Source organism: Protomyctophum bolini (assembly GCF_963924005.1).
Source record: "Protomyctophum bolini genome assembly, chromosome: 24".
In the NCBI taxonomy this organism is placed as follows: domain Eukaryota; kingdom Metazoa; phylum Chordata; class Actinopteri; order Myctophiformes; family Myctophidae; genus Protomyctophum; species Protomyctophum bolini.
In genome coordinates, this window is record NC_137885.1 from 29,643,562 (window position 1) to 29,662,047 (window position 18,486).

At 45.0% G+C, this 18,486-nt stretch overlaps 1 protein-coding gene across 1 annotated transcript; it reads left to right on the forward strand.

Annotated features, from left to right (window-relative positions):
* Positions 1-1,905: 1,905 nt before the first annotated feature.
* Positions 1,906-18,486, forward strand: LOC308311864 (uncharacterized protein; the record flags this gene model as incomplete). Its single annotated transcript, XM_080758637.1, has 8 exons — positions 1,906-2,038; positions 3,710-3,956; positions 5,908-6,030; positions 8,333-8,479; positions 10,114-10,719; positions 15,716-16,008; positions 16,637-16,963; positions 18,064-18,486. Exons 3-8 carry the CDS (start codon positions 6,009-6,011, stop codon positions 18,484-18,486), a joined length of 1,818 nt encoding a protein of 605 aa, XP_080614763.1. The 5' UTR covers positions 1,906-2,038; positions 3,710-3,956; positions 5,908-6,008.

Genomic DNA, 18,486 nt, shown 5'->3' on the forward strand with positions numbered 1-18,486 from the left:
ACAGTGAACATACCGGTAGTTAAATGTTTACAGTCAGGCCCCTTTTCCACCGGTTGGTTCCCAGTGGGAACCGGTTCAGTTCTTTTCCACCGGTTGGTTCCCAGTGGGAACCGGTTCAGTTCTTTTCCACCGGTTGGTTCCCAGTGGGAACCGGTTCAGTTCTTTTCCACCGGTTGGTTCCCAGTGGGAACCGGTTCAGTTCTTTTCCACCGGTTGGTTCCCAGTGGGAACCGGTTCAGTTCTTTTCCACCGGTTGGTTCCCAGTGGGAACCGGTTCAGTTCTTTTCCACCGGTTGGTTCCCAGTGGGAACCGGTTCAGTTCTTTTTGGTTCTTAGTCCATGAGCCAGAGCTCCAAAATTGAAACATTAATTATGAATTGAGTGTAGCAAAACCATACCTATATTAGATTGTTATCACCATTAAACTTCCCCAATTGAGTACTTACACGAAGACAATGATTTATTGTATTACAAATTTTAAATTTTTTAACTATACAAATGAGGCAATATGTAGGAAAATATGCAAAATATGAAAAGTTAAAAACATGAAAAAGCTACTACTGTGGAAGGAATGTATTAATTTACTTGTATTGATCTTATAAACAATTTAATATAGGGTATAGTTTGCCCACCAATTTTGGAGCTCTGGCTCATGGACTAAAAACCAAAAAGAACTGAACCGGTTCCCATTGGGAACCAACCGGTAGTAAAGAACTGAACCGGTTCCCACTGGGAACCAACCGGTGGAAAAGAACTGAACCGGTTCCCATTGGGAACCAACCGGTGGAAAAGAACTGAACCGGTTCCCACTGGGAACCAACCGGTGGAAAAGGGGTCTCAGTGGCGTCAACTCCGTGGGTGCTCAGGAGCAGAAGCACCCACTGGCAAAATAATAAGACAATAATAAATTGCGGGCGGGTGGGCACCTTAAAACATATAGGCTACTCTAAGGTGGGCACCCACTGTCGTTAGAGGAACCTTCCGCCACTGTAATTACAGTAACATACCTATTCTGTGTAACTTGATCACGGGTAACATATGGCGGCCTGCATCACTGCTGGTCTTGAGATGTACAACCCAGATTCGGCACAAACAAGGGACTAAATTATTTTCGCTCCTATGCCACCAAAATGTGGAATGCCCTACCAACAGTCATTAAGACATGTGAATCCCTTGACTCCTTCAAAACCGCTCTCAAAGGGCACCTACGGATGGCTGCAATTCGAAACTGGCCTCTGTAAAATCTGAATCCTCCCCCACCCCACCCCCCCCCTTTTTTCCCCTCACTGTATATGTATCTTTTTCCTTTTTGCTTCCTATATGATGAATTCCTGTTCTGTTCTTTAACTACATAGAAGTGTCTATTTGTATGTCTCTAAATGTGTTGATGAATTGAACAATGTGGACCCTGTTGTAAACAAGTGTAATGCTTAATTGGGTCGTCCACTCACAGTTAACAGTCTCTGTATTGAGTTTGTGCTTAAAATGTACTGTAATTCTACAAACTGTTAATAAATATTTCAATCAATCAATCAAAAGTCAACTTTCTATTTTATAGTGCTCAGTACTCACACTAAACACACACACACACACACACACACACACACACACACACACACACACACACACACACACACACACACACACACAAAAACCATTTTACTGATGACTACAGCAGTTTTCATTTCATAACGAGCAATATTTCATACTCCAGCTTCCAGCATCATTCATAAAGTCTTACCATGTTGTCTGTGGAATGCGTTCAGAGTTTAAAACAAGCTAAAAAAAACTTCACTCATGTCTTATTTATAGGACTACAATCTGTGACTACATTACCCACAGTACACCTGAGTGACATCACTCCAGGAAGTGCCGCTAACCTAACAGACAGACAGTAGCGGTGCTGGTCGGTGTGTGTGTGTGTGTATGTGTGTGTGTGCGTTTTAGCTTTTATTTGGCAACAAAAGGACTGTCCAGTGGACTCGATCACAATCTGCGTGAAGTTCTGGACATTTGTCCCCCGACCACATCAAGCAGGGTGAGTTTGACGCCCACCGCGTGTCTTTTATTGACAAAAACACAACTTTCTTGTCATCCGGAAAAAAAAACTGCCTTTTAGAGAACTACCCCCCCCCCCTACCAACATGGCTCCGTCTGTTCGCCGTGGGAACAATAACACAGAATGAGTCACCCTCCCACCCACCCACCGCCGTCCACGTTAAGGGGAACATGTTAGTATGTTATTGTATGTATATTATATTGCAGTTTAATGTCGAGGCCCATTGTTTATTCGGCATTCTTTATATGACTTGAGACACACTAGACCACCATCTGATGAGATCTGATAGCCCCTCACACCCAAAACTAAAGAACAAATAATGTTGTCCTATAACATAACTCCATGCTGTTGACAAACATTGTTCAAAATAAAAATTCTTCTACATTCTCTTAATTGTGTAGCCTTCTTGTAACTGAACCAATGCAGATGTTTTATTTAATAACAATAAACAACTGGTACATTTGGTTTCATATTTTTTTTACACTCAAGAGTTAACTATAGGTCTATGAGGGTCCATTTGGCTACCAACTCTACATCATTTAGCTGGCCGGGGACCCCCTGGAACCCCCTCAAGGACCACTGGGGGTCCCCACTGGTTGAAAACCACTGATGTATAGTCATTCATACACGATTTGAGTGAGAGGTACTGTGTAGCCTCGCAAATGAATGCAGGACCCTGACTTAAACATGTCTTTAATAGTAGTGCTTTTCCTGATTAGATCCACAGTTTCCACAATTTTTTTGCGAACGCAGTGAGCACTTACTATGAGACCTAGCAGATCATGTCTGTCTGTGTGTATGTGTGTGTGTGTGTGTGTGTGTGTCTGTCCCGCTATCCAAATATGGAGTGTGTTGCATCAGCAATCACTCAGCTCCATATATGGGCACAAAAGGGGCCAGGTCCACTCAGCTCCATATATGGGCACAAAAGGGGCCAGGTCCACATAGTAACAGCGGGACAGACACACAGACAGACAGACTGACATGATCTGCAGGTCTCAGCTGCGTTCGCTTCCCGCGTTTGCGCGTCTTACTGGTTTATTGACCTGTACTTTCGTTTGCACTACCCATTCTACATACTGTGAAAATGTCAAGTCAATGAATCAATCAGTAGGCCTGTCACAATTATTAAATTCTTGTTAAACATCTGCATTACTTAATTTACAAGAAGTCTACATAATTAGAATAACGTGGAAGAAATTAGAATTAGTTATTTTGACCAACGTTTGCCTTATCTCTCCTATGTCGCATCAATACAATAAAAAAAAATATCCGAACAATAACAAAATATTGAGGCTAAATCTCATCAAATGGTGGTCCGTGGGCTCAAATGGATAGGGTTGAATAGGGATCTAATTAACCCATTTTTGGGCAGGAACCCCTTTTGGTGTTGGCAATTATGTCATGCTTTAGCTATTGAAAAACAGCAGATCTACAAGCTCATAGCGCGCCACCGAGTGGCGCGCTACGAGCTTGTATGTCTGCTATTTTTTCAAAAATCGAAGAACGACTGACATTTTTTAGAATCTGATCTCGGGTCAGAATGGGTTAATCAGACCAGTGTGTGTCCAGTGGGAAACCTCGTATGAATCTGATCTCAGGTCAGAAAAATGGGTTAAATAATTCTCCTCTCCCCCCCCCCCCCCCCAGTGTGTAGCCATGGCCCCCGAAGTTTGGTGGCGGTGAATGATGACACCAACACTGGAAGAAGACGGTGGTGATGACACGTCACTGACATGCAGTTAGGTCGTTGACTGCCTGCTGTCACGACCACAGGATCTGTGTGTGTGTGTGTGTGTGTGTGCGCGTGAGTGTGTGTGTGTGTGTGTGGCAGAGGAAGAGTAGACGAGAGAAGCTATGCCGAGGAGGAAGCAGTCGAACCCACGGTGAAATGTGAGTCCATTGTTATGTGATGATGATGATGACTTGTCTTTGATGATAATTATCCGCAATTCACAACACTTTTTCTTCTTTTTTTCCCCCAATAATGTTGAATCCATTGTTTCAACCCTAAACCCTAAACGACAAGTCTTTCTTGACTCCTATCTGATTTTATTACAAACACGCCAACAGTAATAATATATGGCCCTGTAGGGAGTGAGTGTGGAAATATAGTGGCCCTCTCCATCGTCAAAGTTGCCCAGCCCTGCTCTAGGTAGACGCTGCTGTGCGTTTGCTCAAAATAAGTTCATAAGAGGATATGTGGATATTCCTTTCTCTCTCTATGCAACTCTAGATTCAACATAATATTATTCAAACTAAATCTAGCGTTGCAAATTTGCAAATTGTGGCCAGATAATGATACCGGTATGCTAACTGTGAGGGATTTTAATAAGACCTTAGGTAAAGTTTCTACACCAGTACCTGCTCACGCTTTCCAGATTGTTCACACTAGGTTTACTGTGTGGTGGTATGTATGTAGCATGACATGACGTGTGTTCACAGTGTGGTGGTATGTATGTAATGTATGTAGCATGACATGACGTGTGTTCACAGAAATCAATATGTGTATCCGTACGTTGTCTCCATCAAAGGCTGATTTCTGACTGTATGGCAGTGAGACAATAGAGGTTATGCGTGTGACATCATCAAACCAGGAAGTTATGCGGGAACGCCTACTGAGTGCCAAACCATTTTTTAAAATGTTTTATCCCATGATTTTGTAACCCATTTTTCACCCCTGTGTCAATCATCTAATGTGATCCTGGGCTCTACACACCCTCCACCAACCTAGTCCCCATATATGGGGGACAAGGGGAGAGCAACGGACTTGAACTCATGCTCCCTTCATGCCTGAGTGTCCAAGTTGCTCCTTTACACCTGACAGGGGGGAGTTTCCCTGGTTGGACGTCGTAGCACGTGGAAGGAACACGTTATTCCAACCAGTTCCTTTCCCCTCCATCAGGCGCCCCGGCTGGCCAGGGGGAGGCAGTTTAGTGACCAGGATTACTTTCTAGCCTTGACAGCTCATATACATCCAAACAGAAAAGTCCAATATGATTGCATTAAACGACGTTAAACAACATTAAACTCACTTTGCCATTCACTTTATGCATGCACACATATACCCTCTATAGAGAATATGCATAGTACAGTGAGTCGCAAAGTGAGTTTAGCATTATTTAATGCAATCAGAATGGGACTTTCCTGTTTGGACATAATGGTCTGTCAAGGACGGAAAGTCGTTTTTATTTTTCTGCCACTCTGTAGGCGTTCCTGCATATAACCTCCGGGTATAATGGTGTCACACGCATAGTATACAGTATAACCTCTATATTGCAGTTGCCGACATGGTTCTAGTGTCCACCTCTCTGTGTGTGCGCGGCTGCGCGCACGTGTGTTATCTCATGGTCAACGTCCCGGCTCACTCGGACTCCTGTTTCCTCTCTTCCTCGTCTCTGCTTTCCTGTCTCCCTACTTCCTGACTGTGCACGGTCGGTCGGGTCCTCCTCGGCACTCTGTGTGTGTGTGTGTGTGTGTGTGTGTGTGTGTGTGTGTGTGTGTGTGCGTGTGACCTCTGACCTCGGCCCCCCTCCTCCTCCCGAAGCCCCCTCCCTTCTGGTCGCTTGTCCTTCCTGTCCCTCCTTATCTCTCCTTCTTCTGCTTTTTCTTTTAACCCATTCTGACCTGAGATCAGATTCTAAACATGTCTTCTACATCCTGACAGTTTTCTGAAAAAGCCTATGTTTGTTTCTATATGTCATCAAATGATGGTCCGTGGCTCAAATGGCGAATATATATATATATATATATATATATATGTATATATAATGGACCTTGATTGGAAAAGGGTTGAAAACAACTGGTCTAAAGTGACTGAGTCTGTGTCTGTGTCTGTGTGTCTGTAGTTGAGACGGAGGATGGAGCCGTGGTCTGTGAGCCAGGTTGTCTGGTGCTGGAGAGTGACTTCCTACTGAGTGGAGAGTTGGAGTTCGGAGACTCTGAGATCATGGGCCTGGACAGAGACGCAGGTCAGTGACGCATTTAATGGAAACATTTTCGCACCCACAAACAAAGAAAGAAATAACCGATAATCAGCTATTTTCACCTCTTGGTTTGGTACACAACAATGTATGAAATAGTAGTGGTTGAACAATGGCGTCATCCCGTCTCCCATACATAGATGATGACCCTTTTCTTTGAGCGGTGCAACCACTCCAAGGAACAGCAATGTCTGTGTCCGCCTATGTGTTAATGAGTATGACTATTAGTACCAGTAGGGGCGCTGTTGTACAGAAACAGAGAGAGAGAGATAGGGCTGCAGGGATGTCAGGGGTTAACCGACTAACCGGTTAGCCGACCGACTTTAACGGTTAATTTGCATAATAATAAATGCGTGTTCTGATCTTAAATCCCTTTATTTTAGATCGTTTTTAGTAATAGTACAACATAAACATTACAGAGACTGTAGTTGTCACTGTACAATACTTTAAAACAGTTGTCATGTTGCACACATGCCTAAAATTGCTCTTATTTGCGCCGCCCAGCTTGTCACACTCCAGGCTGCATGAACAGCGCTCTGGCTCTGTTTTCTGCCCTCTCAATGTCCCCGTTCTCTGTTGTATTTCAATGGCTAGTTGGCGACAAGCCTACAACGGTAGCGTTGTGGTAGTCAAAATGTAAGCGAGTGACAGGCTGACAGCGAGACGAGATTAACACATGTCGACCGTATCAATGCAGAGACCTACATTATTAAATCCATTATTGGCCATTTGGCCTGGAGGGAGAACGTTTACAGCCGCTGTCGCTTCCTCCTCAACCTCCTCCTCCTATCCGTCTCCTCGAGTCCCCACACTGGCACGGCTTAGTTACGGCTATCAAGTTAGCCATGTGCTATCGATGTTTGAGGGTTTTCTCGTCAGCGGAAAGTCAACAAACAGAACACGGTGACATGCATGCTGATCTTCCTTAATAATAAAAAGAGGCTTAGCCCATGATGCGTCCAGTGGCTTTATAGGTATAGGTTGCTCAGATCTGGACTGGACTTATTTATGTTTTGGACTAGAACCGGCGGACCTCTGTACTGTAGACGCGCAGATGCGATGCGTTGTTTATTGATGATTAAGCCTACAACAATTTATTTATATTGTTAAATGTTGCTTTTTAGTTTGTCTTTTAAAAAGGAGCAAAAATAAATGTATACCATTCGTCTACCAACTTTAATTATGTAGCCTATACATGCATATTACATTTGGGGTAGCCTATTAAAAAAAAGAAAAAAAATCAACCACTATCCATTAATGACCCGGTTAATCCTATCGGCTAACCGGCTGGGAAACTATCCGTTACTGACATCCCTCTGCACTGTTGGCCGCTAATGAGAGAGAGAGAGAGAGAGAGTGCTGTCACTGTGATGACGGAGCTTTAGAGACAGTTACACTTCTTAACACAATGTAAAAACTACACACTGTGATGACGGAGCTATAGAGACAGAGTTACACTTCTTAACACAATGTAAAAACTACACACTGTGATGACGGAGCTATAGAGACAGAGTTACACTTCTTAACACAACGTAAAAACTACACACTGTGATGACGGAGCTATAGAGACAGAGTTACACTTCTTAACACAATGTAAAAACTACACACTGTGATGACGGAGCTATAGAGACAGAGTTACACTTCTTAACACAATGTAAAAACTACACACTGTGATGACGGAGCTATAGAGACAGAGTTACACTTCTTAACACAATGTAAAAACTACACACTGTGATGACGGAGCTATAGAGACAGAGTTACACTTCTTAACACAATGTAAAAACTACACAAATTCTAGAGAGGAGTTCTTCCAAAAATTTGAAACGAATTTCCCAGAATTCCGAAGTATGACAGAAAGGGAAAGATTACCAGTCCTTCTGGGGGAACAGAAAGAATGTGCAGTTTTGGCTGCAAAATATGTCAATTCCTGTCACAAGAAAAGGGACAACCAGTAGGACACACATACAGTATGCCATGTTTTATTTTATGCACCACCTGCTTTATTTTTATTTATTTTTTCATGTCATTGATATCATGTTGTTATGTTGTTGTTTGCCAACACTTGTAAAACGTCATGCCAATAAAGCCTGTTGAATTGAATTGAGAGAGGAGGGGGGAGAGAGAGAGAGAGAGAGAGAGGGGAGTTGCACCACTCAGTTCACACGGGTGTGATTTTGACGCCGTGGCGTTTCTTTGGGGCAGGCATGACGGTGTTCTCTCTGAGCGTGTTCTCTCTGAGCGTGTTCTCTCTGAGCGTGTTCTCTCTGAGCGTGACGTTTCTTTGGGGCAGGCATGACGGTGTTCTCTCTGAGCGTGGAGGAGGACGACGACGATCCCACGGCCAGCACAGACTCCTCCTCCTTCCCGGCGTTCCTCTCCTGCAAGGGCTGCGGACAGCTGCTGGGGGACACGCCCCTAGGGGCGGGACTCCATCTCGGTACGTTTTTTTAACCCACTTATAATTTAGCTATTGGAAAAATAGCAGACCCTACACAAGCTCGTAGCGCGCTACGAGCTTGTACGGTCTGCTATTTTCTTTTTTTTTTAATCGTGAAAATGTGCCTTAAATCTTTGAATAGATATTCTTTCGGTAGACCCTGACAGATAGACCCTGACGAAGACCTTTTGGTGGAAACGTGTAGGTCCTGTTATTTATTTATTTGCCTTAAGCTCGTCATCAAATAAACTAAATAAACTGGATTCTTTTCTTTTCAAGTCTGCACTTCACAATTTGACAAGCAGTACTACTTGGAGGAAGGATACCTTTTGTCTGATATTCTTTCGGTGGTTCAGTTTTTAACTCAAATCTTTGCTTCTGGAGGGTCCCTGGAACAACATATTTTCAGATGGGGGTCGCCGGCATAGTACATTATATAATTATTACAATTTACAATTTAGGCATTTAGCAGACGCTCTTAATCCAGAGCGATTTACATTAAGCAAGAACAAAAAAGCATGGGAATACATCACATAAAAACATTTATCATGAAACATGCGTAAGCTAAGAAAGTAACAGTGGAATATCTATATAATGAAGCTATACATATAAACTATGGCGTGCTATGACTACATACAATGCAATTCTAGTGCTGTCTACATAACATGCTATAAGTCTGTATCAAATGCTATCTAAGTCTACAGAAATGCTATCTAAGGGGGGTATAGGGTAAGTGCTATGGGCCATGATGGAGTCTGAAAAGGTGGGTTTTCAGACTACGGCGGAAGATTGGGAGTGATGCTGCAGTTATGACTGCAATGGGAAGTGCATTCCACAGTTTTGGAGCCAGAAGGGAGAAGAGTTTGGGACGTGTGGAGTGTTGTCCTGGCGTTTTTAGTGAGGGTACTTCCAGCTTCCCTGCGTTGGCTGATCTGAGTGTGCGGGAGGGTTTGTAGGGTTCGGGGTTTGGGGTCTGGGGTCCTTGACATGACATATTGAGAACCACTGATGTAGAAACATTTATTTTAAATTTCGACGTCTGGCCTAAATGGGTTAATTACGTTTTTTTGTTGTGTCAGCACCAAGTGCCGGCCGCGCCATGAGCTTGTATATCTGCTATTGTTCAGTAGATAAAGTTCCAAACAGATGGTTAAAGTGGTTAAAAGCTACAGTGACACAGATGGCATTCCAGGTCTGAGAATTTCGGACTAGAAGGCTTTCTTACCTTTATTTGTAGTTGTCACCAAAAAGGTCCAGGTGTTATTTGTAGTTGTCACCAAAAAGGTCCAGGTGTTATTTGTAGTTGTCACCAAAAAGGTCCAGGTGTTATTTGTAGTTGTCACCAAAGAGGTCCAGGTGTTATTTGTAGTTGTCACCAAAAAGGTCCAGGTGTTATTTGTAGTTGTCACCAAAAAGGTCCAGGTGTTATTTGTAGTTGTCACCAAAAAGGTCCAGGTGTTATTTGTAGTTGTCACCAAAAAGATCCAGGTGTTATTTGCTTGTAGGTCTGCTATTTTTGACGATCACTGACATATAGAAACATGAGGTATTTCAGAAAACTGTCGGGATTTCTTTTTAAATGTCAGGCCTGAATGGGTTAAGTGACTTTTACACCTGTCTTCTCTCCCTGAAAGGGGCGGGCCTGGACTTGGGGGCGGGCCTGTACTGTCTGACGTGCGGCGTGGAGGGCATCCACGCCGACGACCACCGCGCGGCGGCCGGCGGCGGTGACGACGACCTGTCGCCGCCCTACGGGCCGAACACCGCCGCGCTCCCCGACGACGGCGGCGGCAGCAGCGTGGCGGCGGGCGGCGGCAAGAGGCAGCGGCGCCTCCAGGGCGAACCCACGGCCGCCGGGGGGTCGCCCCCCTCCTCCTCCTCCAGGCTGTACGCGTGCTCCCTGTGCGACTTCTCCTCGCGCTACTCCAACCACCTGAAGCGCCACATGCGCACGCACGACGGGGAGAAGCCGTACCGCTGCCCCGTGTGCCCGTACGCCTCGGCGCAGCGCGTCAACCTGCAGAGGCACGCGCGCACGCACACGGGGGAGAAGCCCTACCGCTGCCCACAGTGCGCCTACGCCTGCAGCTCCATGGGCAACCTGCGCAGGCACCAGCGCATGCACGCCGCCACCGCGCAGACGCAGGATGAGAGGAGGAGGCCGCCGCCGCCGCAGCAGCGCCGCGCGCGCGAGAAGCGGAGGGCGCGGAGGAAAAAGGCAGACGCTGAAGGAGACGAAGGTAAGCTAGCGATGTAAAGTGTGTGAGAGTATCCTTTCATATTACTGTATGTGTTAGAGTATCCTTTCATATTACTGTACGTGTTAGAGCAGACCTGGGCATTGTACGGCCCGCGGGCCACATACGGCCCGCCGGCTGACTCTGACCGGCCCGTGGAAAATTACTTGATAATTAGAAAATAACACATACTTTAATTACCTTACGGGGGGACTAAAACGGCATTGCTTTTATTTTGAAGCCCACATGAATTCTCACGGGGCACGCACGCAATCTGTAACTGATTGCGTGTGATTGACAACCTGTCTCGCTTCCTTGTCACCCCTGAACATGCGAAAATGCCGGCTCATGCCAAAAAAAGAAAGGTGGATACCGAATGCAGAGTATTCAATAAAATATGGACGACTAAATTTTTCTTTACTGAAGTCAAAGGTAAAGCGGTGTGTTTAGTTTGTGGAGAGCATGTCGCCGTGTTTAAGGAGTACAATTTAAGTCGGCATTACGAGACTAAACATTCAGAGAAATACAAAAACTTGTCTGATGCTGAACGAGCGCGGACATCACAAGATTTGCAAGCGAAGCTACAGAAACAACAAGGCTGTTTTACAAAGATTCACGAAGCCAGGGATGCAGCGACCAGAACCAGCTTTGTGATTTCCCACAAAATTGCCCAAAACAGTAAGCCTTTCTCGGAGGGGGAGTTTGTGAAAGAGTGCATGGTGGACTCTGCAGCGCTAATATGCCCGGAGAAAAAAGAGGCGTTTGAAAAAGTCCCCCTCTCCAGGCGCACCGTGACTAGAAGGGTGGAAGACATCGCAGAGAATCTGGAGTTTCAGCTGCAAAGTGAAGTGGCAAGCTTTGACTTTTTTTCTTTGGCTTTGGATGAGAGCTGTGACATCCGTGACACAGCCCAGCTGCTCATATTTCTCCGGGGGATAACGCGCGACTTCAAGATTACGGAGGAGCTGGCAGCCATGCGGCCAATGAAAGGAACAACAACGGGGAGTGATCTGATCACGGAGGTAACCGCATCCATGGAAAAGCTGGGACTGCAATGGGACAGACTGGCAGGTGTCACAACGGATGGTTGTCCAAATCTGACGGGGAAAAATGTCGGGCTTTTGAAACGAATGCAAGATAAAGTGAGTGAACTCAATGCAGAGCAGAAATTGGTGTTTATACATTGTATTATACATCAGCAAGCGTTGTGCAAGTCAGTGCTAAAACTTAGCCATGTTGTTACAAAAACAGTCAATTTCATCAGAGCACGAGCATTGAATCACAGGCAGTTTGTTTCACTTTTGGAGGAGGAAGAGAGTGAGCATAGTGACGTCAGGTACCACACAGCTGTCAGATGGCTCAGCCTGGGCAAAGTGCTAAAAAGATTTTGGGACCTGAAAACAGAAATTAAAGAGTTTTGTGAGATGAAAGGCAAAGTCATCCCAGAGCTGTCAGATAAGGACTGGATGGCAGATTTAACATTTGCTGTTGATGTGACTGCACTGATGAATGAACTGAACACAAAACTGCAAGGCAAGGGCCTTTTTGCTCATGAAATGCATAGCCATGTGAAAGCTTTCATGACAAAGTTGCAGTTATTTTCAAGGCAACTGGGCAGCAACAATCTTGAAAACATGAAAACCTTGAAAGAAGTCAAACCATCAGCTCATCACCGCCACAGGTACTCAACCATGTTAGGAGCACTGCATGATGAGTTTTCAAGGCGATTTCAAGATTTCAAAAAGGTTGAGGATGAAATGCAGCTGGTTTCCTCTCCCTTTACCTGCAGTGTGGATAATGCACCCACTGATGTTCAACTTGAACTCATTGACCTGCAGTCTGATTCATTACTGAAAGAGCACTTTAAGTCAGCATCCCTGCTAGAGTTCTACTCTGCTCTCAATGAGGAGAACTTTCCAAACATGAGGAAACATGCTCAGAAGATGTTGGTTCTCTTTGGATCTACCTACATATGTGAACAAACATTCTCAGTGATGACATTTACCAAATCCAGGTACAGATCCTCTCTCACTGATGAACACCTGTCAGCTTTGCTTCGCATCTCCACCTCACACATCCAACCTGACTTTGATGGACTTGTTAAAGCTCAACAGAGACTGGATTTCTCACACTGAACAAGAACAAAATGAACTGAACACTAACATGTGGAAATATACAGCCATGTAAATGTATGATAAAACTAGTGAAATGGGACACTTTTTTTCTTTCTGCACAGTTCTGAAAAAATACTAAACTGTTAGTATAGGCATGATTAAAACTACATAACTGGGACACAGTTGCACAGTTCAGTGTTGTCTTGTCTATTTGGGATACATTGCTACAAAGATGATGTGATGTCTTTAAAAAGCTAAGAAAACCCTTGTTTCAACAGAATATGAAACTCAAAATGCCCTTTGGTGTTAATGTGACTGGAAATGAGTCAAATATTGTTTACCTTTCTGCACAGTTCTGGAAAAAAAACACTAAACTGTTAGTATAGGCATGATTAAAACTACATAACTGGGACACAGTTTTACACAGTTGCACAGTTCAGTGTTGTCTTGTCTATTTGGGCTACATTGCTACAAAGATGATGTGATGTCTTTAAAAAGCTAAGAAAACCCTTGTTTCAACAGAATATGCAACAAAATGCCCTTTGGTGTTAATGTGACTGGAAATTAGTCAAATATTGTTTACCATTGAAAATTTTGCTTGAATAAATTACATTTTTGTAAGACAACCTCACCTTTTCATTGCCAAATAATAACATACGCTCTTACCAGCTGTCAAAACAATGCAATTTACTGTTTTTTATATAGAAATAAAATGTGTATTTAAGCTTAATTGAGTTCAGACTTTTGGCCCGGCCCTCCAACATATTTTCAGTTGCTCATGTGGCCCCTTGGGAAAAATAATTGCCCACCCCTGTGTTAGAGTATCCTTTCATATTACTGTACGTGTTAGAGTATCCTTTCATATTACTGTACGTGTTAGAGTATCCTTTCATATTACTGTACGTGTTAGAGTATCCTTTCATATTACTGTACGTGTTAGAGTATCCTTTCATATTACTGTACGTGTTAGAGTATCCTTTCATATTACTGTACGTGTTAGAGTATCCTTTCATATTACTGTACGTGTTAGAGTATCCTTTCATATTACTGTACGTGTTAGAGTATCCTTTCATATTACTGTACGTGTTAGAGTATCCTTTCATATTACTGTACGTGTTAGAGTATCCTTTCATATTACTGTACGTGTTAGAGTATCCTTTCATATTACTGTATGTGTTAGAGTATCCTTTCATATTACTGTACATGTTAGAGTATCCTTTCATATTACTGTACGTGTTAGAGTATCCTTTCATATTACTGTACGTGTTAGAGTATCCTTTCATATTACTGTACATGTTAGAGTATCCTTTCATATTACTGTACGTGTTAGAGTATCCTTTCATATTACTGTACGTGTTAGAGTATCCTTTCATATTACTGTACGTGTTAGAGTATCCTTTCATATTACTGTACGTGTTAGAGTATCCTTTCATATTACTGTACGTGTGAGAGTATCCTTTCATATTACTGTACGTGTTAGAGTATCCTTTCATATTACTGTACGTGTTAGAGTATCCTTTCATATTACTGTACGTGTTAGAGTATCCTTTCATATTACTGTATGTGTTAGAGTATCCTTTCATATTACTGTACATGTTAGAGTATCCTTTCATATTACTGTACGTGTTAGAGTATCCTTTCATATTACTGTATGTGTTAGAGTATCCTTTCATATTACTGTACGTGTTAGAGTATCCTTTCATATTACTGTACGTGTTAGAGTATCCTTTCATATTACTGTACGTGTTAGAGTATCCTTTCATATTACTGTACGTGTTAGAGTATCCTTTCATATTACTGTACATGTTAGAGTATCCTTTCATATTACTGTACGTGTTAGAGTATCCTTTCATATTACTGTACGTGTTAGAGTATCCTTTCATATTACTGTACGTGTTAGAGTATCCTTTCATATTACTGTACGTGTTAGAGTAAAAAAGGGGAAGAGGAGGAGGAGGAAACTGAAAGGCTGTGAAAAGAGGAAGAGGAACTGGTGCCTCGACACGGTCGACTGCTTATCCAACTCACGGTTCACTGCTTATGTAGTGCAGTGGTTCCCAAAGTGGGGTCCAGAACCGCCACAAAAGGCCTCTGCCCGTGCTGTGGCCCGGGGTCCCCCTGGTGTTCTGGACAAGGTTCAAGGTTGTCTTTATTTCGTCTCCCTTGGGAGAAATTTGTCTTGGAGACAGGACCACAGCTGCATACATATAAACATACGTATAATCACATAGACAGAGACATTACAGCAAAACAAAACAAATACACCCCTGGTGCGTACACCCCGTTAAGGTACCAATTACCCATTCAACATTTTTATAGAGAGAGGAATGAGTGTTTATATCTGTTGTACTTGCACTGTGGCATCCTGTACCTTCTTCCTGATCTCATTAATTCATATTCAGAATACAGAACATGTGAGGGGTCAGAGGTTATATTCTTAGCTTGCCTTACTACAGTCTGTTCAAAAATGGTTTGGGGAGTCATCGGGGGGGAAGACAGGCCCATGATCTTCCCAGCCATTTTCGCAACTCTTGCAACTTGAGCTTTATATTTCACAGTCAGGTTACCATACCAGCTGGAGATTCCATATCTCAAGATAGATTCAATGCTAGCTCTATAGAAAATTAACATAATATTCAGGCTAACACCAAACAGCCTCAGTCTACGAAGAAAATGTAACCGCTGGTGTATTTTTGAACAGCAGGATTCAACATGTATGTGCCAGCTCATATCTTGGTCAATCTGCACTCCCAGATATTTATAGGAGGAGACCTGTTTGATGACCAGGGGCCCCCCCTGGTGTTCTGGACAGGGCCCCCCCCCCTGGTGCGTCACAGAGAGTCCCTGGAGAACATTAAAATGAAGTTGTTTTGTTTGTCCTGCAGGGCCCAGCCGGGGGAAAGGTCGAGGAGGAGGAGTGAGTCGACTCCTGGACCTGGAGGACGTGGCGGTGGTGTCGGACCTGACGTTGCGGGTGACCCAGGACTCGGCCTCGTACCTCCAGACCCTGGGGGGTCTCCAGACGACCCTGGGGGGTCTCCAGACCCTGGGGGGTCTGGGCTCGCCCTCCGCCCCGCTGCCCGACCTCCTGTTCCCGCTGTGCTGCCGCGTCTGTGGCCTCGCCCTGGAGGAGGAGGAGGGGGAGGAGGAGGGGGAGGGGGAGGACGGCGGCGGACAGGTGTGTTGTTGTTTTTTTTCTTTCTTTTTTTTGTAACTTTTTTTTAAACGTAAACGGGTGGGTCACGTCGTAGGGCATCACAGTAGATATCGTAATTGTTTACAAGTCATTTGTTTACATTTCTTGTTATTAACTTTCACATTGTAACAACGGCTCTCAAGGTCATTATTACACACTGGCGAATTGGCGACGCGATATATTCGTGCGAATAATTCGCATTAAAAAATTGAAGTCCATGCAAGCTTCCACATCAGTGGCGAATGTGCGAAAATGCGACCGTTTTCGCTCTTTATTTGTTCGCTCTGGTGTCGTATTTTGCAGAGATTCGCAGGCGAACTGCAACATGCAATATTTCGCATTTTCAGATGGCTTATTCGCATCGCGTCGCTAATTCGCCAGTGTGTAATGACCTTAACAGTTCCAGGAGAGTAAAGGGAACCCTCTTTGAGTAGTTTCAGAATGTCTAGAACTACAACTACAACTAAGCTATAATGAAACTAGAACTACAACTACGCTATAATGAAACTAGAACTACAACTAAGCTATAATGAAACTAGAACTACAACTAAGCTATAATGAAGCTAGAACTACAACTAAGCTATAATGAAATAACTAACCTTGTCTCCAGGTGTGCCGCGGTTGCTCCGCCGACCTCCTCCTCCTCCTCGACAAAGACTCGCGCCTGGACGGCGCCCCCTGCAGCCCGGAGTCTTCTCCGGCTCGGAGGACCAGGCGGAGGGGGAGGGGGGAAGCTGGCGGCGGCGCGCCCACCGACAGGATCTACCGCTGCCCGCACTGCCCCTTCCTGTCGCACTACCCCAACCACCTGGCGCGCCACGCGCACACCCACTCGGGCGAGAAGCCCCACCGCTGTCCGCACTGCGCCTACACCTCGGCGCACCTGGACAACCTCAAGCGCCACCTGCGCGTGCACACGGGCGAGAAGCCCTACCAGGTATGGGTTGATAATGTTTTACTGTTTAAGGGGCGAGAAGCCCTACCAGGTATGGGTTCAAATGTTTTACTGTTTAGGGGCGAGAAGCCCTACCAGGTATGGGTTCAAATGTTTTACTGTTTAGGCCTGACGTCTTTTAAATGTAAAACCTCATGTTTCTGTATCAGTGGTGCTCAATATTTCATGTCAAGGATGGATGGATATGTAATTGGCCGCCGACCCCCCCCATCTGAAAACATGTTGTTCCAGGAACCCTTCAGAAACAAAGATTTGAGTTAAAAACGTTCGCTTTGAAAGAATATTTATTCAAAGATTTGAGCCACAAGATTTTTCAAAAATAGCAGACCTACATGCTCGTAGCGCGGCACTCTGTGCTTTTTTAGTTTCAGTCACCTGGAATGTTTTAGTGTTGGTCTAGTTTTAGTCTAAATCTACAGTCCATTTCATCGACTAAAATGTGTTTTGGCGGGCCTTGATGCCGTCGTTATGGCTGATTTTACACTTGCTGAAAATAGCTATTTTCAGCATTCAACGTGTAAAAGGACTTATACTGGATCTCTTGTCCACTAGTCCCTTCCTAACATTTTAGTCTAGTTTTTATTTGTTGACAATAATTGTCAATGTATTTAGTCTTAGTCATCATAGCTTAGTTTTCATTTAGTTTTCCATTTAGTTTTCGTCAGTGGAAAAAAAGGTCTTTTTGGTCTTAGTTTTAGTCTTAGAAACCAACACTGCACTAAAGCCTGTTCTTCTTCCCAGGTCTTAGTTTCAGTCTTAGACACTAAAGCCTGTTCCCCTCCCCAGTGCCCGTCCTGCAGCTACGCCTGCTCTTAGTTTTAGACCTTAGTTAAACCAACACTGAAGCCTGTTCTCCTCCCCAGTGGTCTTAGTTTTAGTCTTAAGCCCAGCGCCGCGCGGCGGGCACAGCCGCCTCCATTACTTTCAATGAACCTATCGCACACCGGCTCCGTCCGTGCGCCGCGTCGCCCGGCGCGCCGATAGAACCAGTTCTATTTTCCAGGCGGCGCCGCGCGGCAACGCGTCGCGCCGCAGACGGTGTGTGATGGGCCTGAGACACTGAAGCCTGTTCTCCTCCCCAGTGCCCGTCCTGCAGCTACGCCTGTGGCAACCTGGCCAACCTGCGGCGCCACGAGCGCATCCACTCGGGCGCCAAGCCCTTCCAGTGCGGCGTGTGCGGCTACTCCTGCAACCAGAGCATGAACCTGAAGCGCCACATGCTGCGCCACACGGGAGAGAAGCCCTACGCCTGCGGCGAGTGCGCCTACACCACGGGACACTGGGACAACTACAAGAGGCACCAGCGCAAGCACGGCCACAACACGGACGGCTGGGACAAGCACGAGGACCGCGGGGCGGGCCCCACGGGCCCCGGCTGGGGCCCCACGGGGCCTGGCGGGGGTACCGGGGTGGCTGAGGAGGAGGAGGAGGAGCCGCTGGCGGAGGGACAGAGGCAGGCGGGAGGAGGAGGAGGAGGAGGAGGAGGAGGCGGGGTCCCGTGTTAA